A 12,615-nucleotide genomic window follows, 5' to 3' on the forward strand; every position below is an offset into this window, starting at 1 on the left:
AGGGGCTGATTCTCACTCATATCAAGGCTGTTATCTCTTCTGACCTGGATCAACATCAGTTCACATATCGGATAAACAGATCAACAGATGACGCAGTCATAACAGCTCTTCACACAGCCCTCAAACATCTGGACCAGTCAGTCAAACACATATGTGAGGATATATGTGTTGTTTGTTGACTTCAGCTCAGCCTTTAAAACCATCATGCCTCACAAACTCGAAAAATGTATGGTGGTTCACTGAGCTCATTGAAACTGGACTTCTTAAACTTTACAAAGGAAGGCCGCATTTTGTCAATTTTGATCCTAAATACGGGAGCACTGCAGGTCACAGGTGTGTGTCCTCAGCTCTCCTATACACACTCTTCACAAATGACTGCTCCCCTATCCCTCCAACAACGTTACATTTGCAGACGATACTACTGTAATTGGATTGATAACACATAACATCAAAACAACCAACAGGGCGGCAAGCTAAACATCTGGTGGAGTGGTGTGCTCATAACAAAAAGACTTGGACTTTGCACTGAGCACCCTGCTTTAAGCGTATTAGGAGAGGAGTTGGAGAGAGTGGAGAGTTTCGAGTTCTTAGGAGTTTCTGGGCAAAGAGGGCCCATGTAGAGACTTTACTTTCTCATGAAGTTAAAGCAGTCCCATCTTACACAACAACTGCGGATCTATTTCTTCTATGCTTTTGAGAATCTTTTGACCTACTGTTGTATAGTGTGGTGCGACAGCAGGAGGGACCTATAACGGAAGACAGCAAATAACTGGCACCCAACTCACATCATTGTCAGACATATACACTGGACAATATAAGAAGAAAGCCAGTTGTATCACAAAAGACCCAAATCACCCTGGATACTTTCAAATGAAAGATTGTTTTTTAAAGAGCACACCCATGTTCCTAACTGATGATGAAGACTTGACAGAGCATCCATCAAGTGTTAGACAGTATTACAGGATTATTATGTGCAGAGAGTATTATGTGTCCCCCCCCCCCCAGAATTAAGTAGTAGGAAATTATACTAGTCATCCAATTATCATCCAATATTCATTTAGTTAATTTTGTAAATTTGTATGTTTCGTCAAGGCGCAAAGAAATATACAGTAGAGCTGAGTATTAAGTCTATTCACTTAATAATATTATTAATAATAGTAACCAGGAAACCTTAGTATTAATGAATATAAATATGTCTTAAATCCTTATCACAAGATTAAGCTAAAGAAAACCCTATAAAGCATCAACACAATCACAAATAAGCAGATCTTATCATATATTAATGGAAACATATTCAGGTCACAGATACTTGACTCTATAATTGTGAAATAATGGCAGTTCTTATGCAGGGCAATTTGGTTTCACTTGAAGGCAAATAAGATGGGAGAGGGTCAGACCTTCTAATTTAGTAAATAAAGACAGTACATGGAAGAGCATTAATGAGTCTCTGAGTCACATATACACTATATTGCCAAAAGTTTTGGGACACATGCCTTTACATGTATATGAACTTTAATGACATCTTAATCCGTAGGGTTTAATATGGAGTTGGCCCACTCTTTGCAGCTATAACAGCTTTAATTCTTCTGGGAAGTCTTTCCACAAGGTTTAGGGGTGTGTTTATGGGAATTTTTGACCATTCTTCTAGAAGCACATTTGTAAGGTCAGGCACTGATGTTTGACGAGAAGACCTGGCTTGCAGTCTCCGCTTAAATTAATCACAGTCTTCAATCGGTTTGAGGTCAGGACTCTGTGCAGGCCAGTCAAGTTCCTCCACACCAAACCTGTTCATCCATGTCTTTAGTCTTTAAGGACTTTGCTTTGTGCACTGGTGTGCAGTCATGTTGGAACAGAAAAGGGCCATCCCCAAACTGTTCCCACACATGAAATTGTCCAAAATGTCTTGGTATGCTGAAGCATTAAGAGTTAATTTCACTGGAACTAAGGGGCCAAGCCCAACCCCTGCAAAACAACCCCACACCTTAATCCCTCCTCCACCAAACTTTACATTTGGCACAATGCAGTCAGGCAAGTATACCGTTCTCCTGGAAACCGCCAAACCTAGACTCGTCCATCGGATTGCCAGACAGAGAAGCGTGATTCATCACTCCAGCGAACACGTCTCCACTGCTCTAGAGTCTGCTCTGAAATTTTATGCGTCCTACCATTTCATGGCTGAGTTGCTGTTATTCCCAATTGCTTCCATTTTGTTATAATAACAGTCGACTGTGGAATATTTAGTAGAGTGGAAATTTCACGAATGGAATTGCACACATGGCAACCTATCACGGTACCAAGAATCTTGGTAATCTTGCATTTTTTAACATATAGTACCTTAAGTAATTTTCTTTAGATTATCACTTCTGTAATTCTACTTTTTAAACAATACAATATTACACATTTTGTGGTTAATTTAAAACTGAAAAAATAGTCAAACAATATTATCATTGTAAAACAAAAACTGCCAACGTTTTCTGCCATCATTATCTATTTCCTTTAACAATAAAAAGTATATTAAAACAAGAATAAAACGCCTGCAAAAGGAAATACAGAAAACAAATCCATATATTAGCACAGTATTATTATCACATATTGGACCCTTTTTAAATTCATAAGAATTTATTGCAGACTGAGTTAATGGCGTATATTGTTGGCCATCATCCACTGGAGGGTGCAAAGCACACTGACAAGCACATACCTGCAAACTCTGGTAGAGCCACAGCAACCCGTGTCCACATTGGCCAACTCTTTCTAAACCCCCCACTGTTTAACATCTACACTGAGTCATGTCACTTGCTTCATATTTATGTTTTTGTCCTGTTTTATTTTTTCTTCTTTCACACATACATGAAGCAATCCCCTTTCCAATTGTTCAGAGATCTTTAATCCATCTTCAGATCGGCTTAATGCAGTGCGGCTCTAATAGGATCGCTGGTATTAACCTCTGGGACAATACCGCCAGCTGTCCCAGAGCCCCCTATTGGCCATGCTGAAGTACAGGGTAAGGGGTGTGGTGGGGCAGAACGAAGAGATACTGAGAGAGAAAGAGAGAAAGAAAGAAGGCTAGTGTGTTAGTGACTGGAAAGGGTGATGGGCTTTAGTAGTGACCAACGGTGGATTGACAAGTGCTTTTTCTTGGAGGGACCTTCATTATCACACTTTCTACAACCTCCTACTGCTGTTTTCTCTGCATGTCCGTTTATTTTTACCCCCTTGGAAGGTTTGTGCATTCGGGTGTAAAAGGGTGTTTGTATGGCTGATTGAGTGGGTAGTGTACGTGTCACCATGGCGTTGGGTGCGGTGTGGAGCCGTGTTAAAAATGTGTGCCAACAGAACGGCCTCCTCATCTTGTCAGTCTTGGCCGTGGTTATCGGATGCCTGCTGGGATTCTTCCTGCGCTCCAAACACCTCTCTGAGCAGGTTAGTTTTGGTTTTCCCCACCTGGTGTAACCCCTACTAATAACAGTTTCCCTGTCTTCCCCTGCAATGACCCAACTTTCATGCCATCTGTCACACCCTCTAAAAACATTATGATACTTTATTAGCAACAATGGTTCTATAAAGAAACTTTAACATCCATGGGACATTTCCATTGCACAAAAGTTTATTTATCAATTTTTTTTTAAATGTTCTTCACAATAAGATAGAAATGGTTCTTTTAAGTCCTGATCGATGAAAGGTTATTTTTTGGAGAACCAAAAAATGGTCCCTCTATGGTGTTCTGAGAAAAAAAACAAAAAACTTTTGGGACATTTCTTTTTAAGGGTACACTTCATCCTCATTAATGGCTAAGATTAATTGTATAGATGAAGTGTGACAGCAGTTGGAGATCCAGGTAGCAAGTATTCTCATTGACATGACTCACTGACCAGTTCCGGATTTATTAAATTAAGATGCAAATAATACAATTATCAGAATATTTGGTCCCACTTTATATGCCTTGTACAGTAAGGATGGCCTTAACTACTGTACTTACATCCAAAAATAAGTACAATGGAGTTTCCATAGGCGTAATGGTTTTTATACCGCACAAACGGTACATTCTATCCCCCTACACTGCCCCGGCCCCTAAAGCTACCCATCACAGAAAAAACATTCTGCACTTTTACATTTTCAGAAAAACATTATTTAGTATGTTTATAAATCCATTATAATTCCATTATAAATCCATTTACATTGTGGGGACCACTGGGTGCGACCCCACAATGTAGGCGATCTCAGGTTTATTCTCAGTGTAATATAAACAAGTACACACACACACACACACACACACACACACACACACACACACACACACACACACACACACACACACACACACACACACACACACACACACACACACACACACACACACAACATTTTAATGACAAGACAAGGTTAGTTCAGGTTGTAAAATTTTCCATGCAATGTCCCAAAAATAATAATACCTTGACAATTTTTTCCCATTTCCACCATTTCCTTACTTAGCATTTAAATGCAGACTTTATTTACAAATGCTGTTTTTCGAAACCAGCATGAATACAAAGAGTTCCTAACTAAGAACCTAAGAAATGTGTTTTAAACTAGATTTATTTTTTAAAGATTTCCCTTTATTTTGGACACTCACTGTTAAGTGAGATGTGCATTCTATCAAAGCTCACTGTCCTTATGACACAACTAAACCAGGCATCTAGTTGCCCTGAAGGATTATCAGTCAATCAACTGAAACGGTTGAAGCACTATTGCATTGAGGATCTGAAGTTGAAAATCTCATCATGTCTAATCTATGAAGAGTTGAACATTTCTCACTAGTCCTATTATGAGGTTAATGAACTACGGTCTCCTCATGGGATATACATCTTTTAGAAAATGATTCCAGCTTCATCTTGTTGAAGCTGGAGTTTTAGTTAAGGTTACTTTTAATGAATCTTTTCTTTCTTGAGAACACATCCAGTATGATTAATTAAGTCACTTACAATACATTCAAGCTACTGATACTGGACCCTCTCTTCCATGTGAATATGATTTCTTCTCTTTGTTGAAACATAAAGAATGAGGGATATACACCGATCAGCCATAGTATGACAGGTGAAGTGAATACTGATTATCTCTTCATCACGGCACCCATTGTTGTGTGGGATATATTAGACAGCAAGTGAACATTTTGTCCTCAAAGTTGATGTGTTACAAGCAGGAAAAATGGGCAAGCATAAGGATTTGAGTGAGTTTGAAAAGGGCCAAATTGTGATGGCTAGACGACAGGGTCATGGTCTAAGCTTCACATGTCCTGTCCCCTCCTTAATGAGCCTGCCAAGGCTCCATGATGTAAAGGGCTGCATAGACCAGTCAGGGTATCCATGCTGACCCCTGTCTACTACCGAAAGCACCAACAGTGGACACATAAGCATCAGAACTGGATACAGGAGGATAATGCGCCCTGCCACAATACAAAAATGGTTCAGGAAGGGTTTGAGGAGCACACCAATGGGTTTGAGGTGTTGACATGGCTTTCCAAATTCCCCAGATCTCAATCCGATCGAGCATCTGTGGGATGTGCTGAACAAACAAGTCCGATCCATAGGGGCCCCACCTCGCAACTTACAGGACTTAAAGGATCTACTGCTAACATCTTGATGCCAGATACCACAGCACACCTTTAGGGGTTTAGTGGAGCCTCAACGGGTCAGGGCTGTTTTGGCAGCAAAAGGGGGACAACCACAATATTAGGAATGTGGTTATAATGTTGTGCATGATCGGTGTATGTGCAAAATATCAAGGGGGTAATCTAGCGCTCGGAAAGCGTTCCACCCATAGGGGCGGCCATTGCTAACCAAGCCATCACCTGCTGTTAGCATCCCATTGACTCCCATTCATTTTTGAGTCACTTTGACATTGAATAACTTTACATCTGAGACGTTTAAAGACCCCATTTGTCCATTGTTTATTTCTAAAGAAACACGACAATGCATAAAAGGCTCCGTTACCTTGTATCTTACACTATCGCCCCGCAGAAGCTGTTTTTGTAAAAATAGGCTAACGATTGCGTCATAACCAATGCGACTATATATAGCCTATATATAGCCTATATATATATATATATATATATATATATATATATATATATATATATATATATATATATATATATATATATATATATAATTACTGTATAGACCTGAGGAGACGCTCGCAATCTTTTACTGTCTATGAGGCAGTCGGGGGGACGTGGAGCCATAAAGTCCGATAAAGTCAAGGGAGAAGAATGGAGAGAAGCCGATATGAGACAAAAGCAACGGGAGAAAATATTTAAACAACGTGATTCAGATTTCACTTTCCACAACTACTAGAAGACCTACAGCTGTCAGACAGGTTGCTCACGTCACATCTACATCGTCAAGCTCAGTCTGAGTCTGCGCAGTTCGCTCAGCCATCAGGAAGAGAGTGCTCCTTACTAAACTCACTTTCCGCTGTTGAAGTCAATGGGATAGCTCTGTCCATTTATTTTACTGTCTATGGAAAATATCCTAAATACACTCTACTTCTTCATATGATGTTGCACCAAAAACAGAAGCATAAAAAAAAATATCTTAATGATTCCAAACCTGTGGTTCCAAACTGTTTTTCAACTTTGAACAACACTACATAGCTTTATCATCAATGAGCCCTGGTATACCTGTCTTTTTAGATTCCACCACATGGCAGATTTAGTCAGGAATGCTATAGGCAGATGGCGGCTCCATGGTTGCTGATTTATGTTAGCATTAGCAGGTACAGGAATGCCAGAGTTGCACAGCCATTTGTCAGCATTGATCCTGATGCTGCTTGGACAACAACTCTGATCTAAGCTTCACATGTCCCTGCCCCCTCCTTAATGCAGGCCTGTAAGCGCTTTAACACCAACAGCATGTCTCTCAGCTCTCTTCAACACAATATGGTCTTCAATAAGGCTTTCTCTTGCTTAAGGGCTCTTCTTAAAGGAAAACTCCAGGGAATTTTTAAGTTAATCTTGATCGCTATACCTTTGTGAGTACAGTATATATAAAAAAAAACGGATTGGTGTTTGCAACACGGAGCTGTTACAGTTAATGCCCAGAGCCCCCACTCAGCTAAAACAGCAGCTATGGGGGCATAACCGTAAAGGGTGTCTTTGTGCCTCTTAACAGACACAAAATGCAATTAAAATGTCTGTCCAACATGAACAGGGCCTTACATGACAACAAGATGCGTTTAGCCACATATCCATTGTTTAAATTCACCTGTTTTAGACGGCTAACTTAGCTGTAGTCTCGCGCTGAAGTCCCGTGGGAACTCGGTTGTAGCCAGAAAAAAAAGACAAATGGTCCAGTTGGGAAGAGCGTCATGTGTGTGAAAAGTGGTCTCATTGCTCTGCTCATCGGCTTGTTAGTTTTCAGTATCGAACTTGTCCGAAAGAAACGGTTTTCAATTCTGTCCTGCTGATCCGAGGACCGCTGTATGTTCGGTTACACACGCATGCTCAGTATCAGCTGCTCGTGAGTTCATCGGTTCTTTCAAGACATTAGTTTAACACGGACCCAATGGACATCGTTGTTCTGAGCTTGAGATGAACTTGATAGCGTGTCATTGTCTCACTCAAACCACAGCCAACCTGCTGCTGTTTCTGCTTTAAGAGGGAAACGCTGCCCATAACTGCTGGATATATAATCCTCCGTAAGAATTCGTAATAATAGCATATTATTAACGAAAAGGAGCTGGTAAAAGATCCAGTGTGTATCTGTATTTGCACTTGTCAAATGATTACATTTCCAACTTGTTTTCGCCTCAGTGAGTAATGTAGCCAATCACAGACATGTTTGTAGATATCTACAACGCAGTTGGCCAATCAAAGGTGTTGAACTTGGAATCCACTCACTTAACAAGCACGTCTTTGTAAGTGCAGACATTTTGAAAATAAGAGAATCATTGTATCAGCTTCACTGCAGAACTTTGTGAGGCTGCGTTTATTGAATGAGTGACAGTTTTAGTGATTATAAAGGGAGCAGTCTTTGTGTGCTGCCTGTCTGGGCAATAGAATTGTTTTTTTTATTAATAGGTCTAAAATATTCAGAATTTGAATAAAACTTTTGTTTTCCATTCTTGACAAGTGGCCACATACACGCTTCAGTACACTGACCCATCCACATATACATGCGGGATTCACTCGAAAAATGTGATGACTGATCAGTTAATAATCATGTCGAAATCAGGCTCATAAAAATGTCAGGAAAACACGATTCCTGGCTGCATGTCATTATCCATGGATCACTGAATCTGTGGTAAGTTGTAAGGACCACTGTATCAAGGCTAGCCTTTAGTTTACACTGATAATGATTTGCTCAGCTCGCTTTTCCCCCATTAACTGCAGTCATGCAGCAGATTTTCTGCCACTCAGCCCTGGCTGAGGGGGCGTGTTCCGGCGGGAAAGTGACGTTGATGCATTCCCTCTATAGTGCTGTCTCTAATAGCTACATAATTATAATATAGGACAATAATAACATTTATATCATAAGAGTAGTTTTTTTATGATCTAAACACTGAAATAAAAATAAATAAAAAAACATCTAAATAGCTGCAGAACTTTTGCTCAAGGCATTTCAGTGCAAAACATAGTGCCTGCACCTTATGGAAATATATTTAAAAGTTTTGTGAACCAAAGCAAAGGGGGAACACAACACAATTAAGTGAAAGCATTTAAATATACAGGTACTGGTCATATAATTAGAATGTTATTAAAAAGTTTATTTATTTCACTAATTCCATTCAAAAAGTGAAACTTGTATATTATATGCATTCATTAAACACAGACAAATATATTTCAAATGTTTATTTCTTTTAATTTTGATGATTATAACTGACAACTAAGAAAAATCCCAAATTCAGTATCTCAGAATATTTGTATATTACTTAAGACCAATACAAAGAAAGGATTTTTAGAAATCTTGGCCAACTGAAAAGTATAAACATGAAAAGTATGAGCATGTACAGCACTCAATATTTACTTGGGGCTCCTTTTGCCTGATTTACTGGAGCAATGTGGCGTGGCATGGAGTCGATCAGTCTGTGGCACTGCTCAGGTGTTATGAGAGCCCAGATTGCTCTGATAATGGCCTTCAGCTCTTCTGCATTGTTGGGCATATCGCATTTTCCTCTTCTCATTACCCTCCCACAATTAAGGTCAGGTGAATGTGCTGGCCGATTAAGAACAGGGATACCATGGTCCTTAAACCAGGTACTAGTTGCTTTGGTACTGTGTGCAGGTGCCAAGTCCTAATGGAAAATTAAATCTGCATCTCTAATAAGTTGGTCAGCAGCAGGAAGCATGAAGGGCTCATAAACTTCATGGTAAATGGCTGTGTTGACCTTGGACCTCAGAAAACACAGTGGACCAACACCAGTAGATGACATGGCACCCCAAACCATTACTGACTGTGGAAACTTTACACTGGACCTCAAGCAACATGGATTGTGTGCCTCTGATTTCCAAAGGAAATGCAACATTTACTTTCATCAGAGAACATAACTTTGGACCACTCAACAGCAGTCCAGCCCTTTTTGTCTTTACCCCAGGCAACATGCTGTTAAGCCACTCTTGAACAACTGTCCATATTATATTTCACCTGCAGCATTGTGAACTTTTGTAATGACACGTTTGGCCCTTCACTTTTAAATGCACCATTATATTTCAACTGCAAACACATGAGGAGAGTCTCTGCATTAAAGACGCACAAATGGCAGATCAATGTGCGGCTACATTTCTCTCCGATACGGTAGGAGATTAAACTGAATGTGGAGGATTTGAACTGCAATGAATCTGACGGTGCCTTACAGGGCAGTTAAAAGCTTGTATACTGTTCTGCTACACACTCAAAAGTATATACATTTTCTTCACAAAAAGAGTACATACTTTTAGGACGTAGCCTAGTATAAGTAGGCGAATTGGGACGCAGCATAATTCTATTTTCGAATACTATGTAGTATGGATAGTATGCGAATTGGGACGCAGGGTCAGTCTCCTGTCGCTGCCATCATGTGGCTGCAACACGAAACTACTGCTGCGTCCCAATTCGCCTACTTATACTACGTCCTAAAAGTATGTACTCTTTTTGTGAAGAAAAAGTATATTCTTTTGAGTGTGTAGCAGAAAAGTATGCAAGCTTCGGGACATACTACTTCGTCATCTTTAACGGACTCTGTCGCTTAGTTACGTGCATCCCGTCACCGTTTATCTGCTCTTACAATCATCGTCAGATTCGTCACAGTTCAAATCCTCCACATTCAGTTTAATCTCCTACCGTATCGGAGAGAAATGTAGCCGCTCGTTGATCTGCCATTTGTGGGTCTTTAATGCAGAGACTCTCCTCCGCAGTTTAAATATAATGATGCATTTAAAAGTTAATGGCCAAACGTGTCATTACAAAAGTTCACAATGCTGCTGCAGGTGAATTATAATGTGGACAACACTGAATAAATATATTATTGTCAGGTTAAATATTGATAGGGTCACTCAAACCCCTTTATCTGAACTTCTATACTTAACCGCCAGACTGGCACATCCGTCATGTTTGTAATTTTAAACGCTTTTTATCCGTGTTTGTAGTTCTAATCGAAACCCCATACGACTTCGCAGTGGGTTGTGGGCAATATCAGCCATTTGAGTGCCCATTGATTCATACTTCGAATTCGGACCGGAAATAGTAAACCATCCGGGTCCCTTTGAAATACTCTTTTCAACATACTATGATTTGGGACATACTAATTCTATTTTCGAATACTATTTAGGATGGATATGCGAATTGGGACGCAGGGTATATGAGGCAGAAAACAGTTGCCAACTGTCGCGCCTTTTGCGTGAGGCAATTTGTAAAGTTTTAATACGAAATTCAAATAATATATAGCGTTTTGGCGCACTTAATGTGGCATAACAGTTAAAGCCAGAGCCTTTGAATAACAGAGTTGCATTCATCTTTCTGCAGCGCTCGCAGAAATCATCGCTGTCAATACATTGAATAGAATAGACAACAGCTTCACTATACAGGTAAACAGTACCGTAATGAACATTTTGAGGAGATATTTTGGTAGTAAAAACTATTTGTGCAATAATTATGGTCCATTAATGAGCACTTAAAATATTTTTCTTTTCATTTAGTGTACTGATTACGGTTAAATTAGAGAATTCCAATGCAAAGAGGCAAATTTAGAGTCATTTTGTGGCTGGAAATATAATAACTTTAATTTGTAATTCCATGGTTTACCCAGTTGGTGCCTGTATGGCTCTTTAATAAATAAATATACATGTATCTAGACTAGATTTCCTTAAATGTGACATTTTAAAACCTTAATACCTTGCATCCTAATATTTTTATTTTATTATGCTTATATAAGCACACACAAGTGAATATTAATGAATGCGAGCAAATACAATTTAACAAAAGAAAAGTTTAAAATAGCTCTTTAAAAGGCAAACTTATTTTCCCTTATATGTACAGTAGTAGGCTTTATATATATATATATATATATATATATATATATATATATATATATATATATATATATATATATATATATATATATATATATATATATATGTGTGTATGACGTGTTTCATTCAACAAAAATCATTCATCAAGTGTAGCTTGTCTGGTAATAATGACATTATATTTGAGATGTGTGAAAAACTGACTGAAATGGTATTAGAAATAATTTATGTAAAACTTGACTAAGAAATATTGAGTTTTTCTTTTGACTAAAACTAGACTAAAATGACAAGACTTTTAGTCGACTAAAACTTGACTAAGATACCTTGAGTTGTCAATTGACTAAAACTAGACTAAATGACAAGACTTTTAGTCAACTAAAACTTAACTAAATAAAAAAGATATGTGAATGACTAAATATGACTAAAACTAAAAAGGACATTTTAGCTCAAGACTAATACTAAGACTAAATTAAAAATAGGTGACAAAATTAACACTAATTTAAAAAAATGTTGGTTTGATCTTTCTGAAAAGCATGAGCCAAACATCAGAATGATTTGATATAGTGATCTTTAGAAGCGTCTCTCATGATAACATGACAGCATTTATTGTTTTGCATGATCTGAGATGCATTAAAGATGGAGGAAAAACAGTAAGAGTAGCTTCCACAATGGAAGTTTCTATTTTTATAAGAGATATGTTGTGCCAATTTCCCAGAAAGTGATGATTTAGTACTCTTAAACACATGAGATGGAAAGGTGATTTATTTGCAAATGATGATAATGCTGTAATTCAAGAAATGATGATAAAATGATGGATGTGTGTTATCATTTGACATGTCAAGATGTGTGGTGTACATTAAAGGTCCAATTCTTCGCGCGTGTTTGAAGCTTTGATTATGTTTACAGTGTGTAATATAACATGAGTTCACGTGTAAAAAAACCCCAGTATTTTTCACACAATTTACTTATCTGTACACTGCTGTTTCCTCTGTCCTAAAAACGGCCTGATGATTTCCTTGTTCTATGAAGTCCCTCCTTCCGGGATACGTAACGAGTTCTGATTGGGCCAGCGCTTCCCGTGTTGTGATTGGACAGCGGCTTAGCGCACTTTGCCCGGAAAGGTCCCGCCCCTTACCATA

The 12,615-nt window shown here is 38.7% G+C and overlaps 1 protein-coding gene across 1 annotated transcript in view; it reads left to right on the top strand.

Moving 5' to 3' along the window:
• The first annotated feature begins 3,204 nt into the window (after positions 1–3,204).
• Positions 3,205–12,615, top strand: part of slc1a7a (solute carrier family 1 member 7a) — a 59,935-nt gene continuing 50,524 nt past the window's right edge. Inside the window, exon 1 of the mRNA XM_067454218.1 lies at positions 3,205–3,420. Within this exon, the coding sequence (XP_067310319.1) occupies positions 3,286–3,420 (135 nt within the window). The 5' untranslated portion in view covers positions 3,205–3,285. The remainder of the gene's footprint in view (positions 3,421–12,615) is intronic.

Source organism: Pseudorasbora parva, chromosome 9 (assembly GCF_024679245.1).
Source record: "Pseudorasbora parva isolate DD20220531a chromosome 9, ASM2467924v1, whole genome shotgun sequence".
Classification (NCBI taxonomy): domain Eukaryota; kingdom Metazoa; phylum Chordata; class Actinopteri; order Cypriniformes; family Gobionidae; genus Pseudorasbora; species Pseudorasbora parva.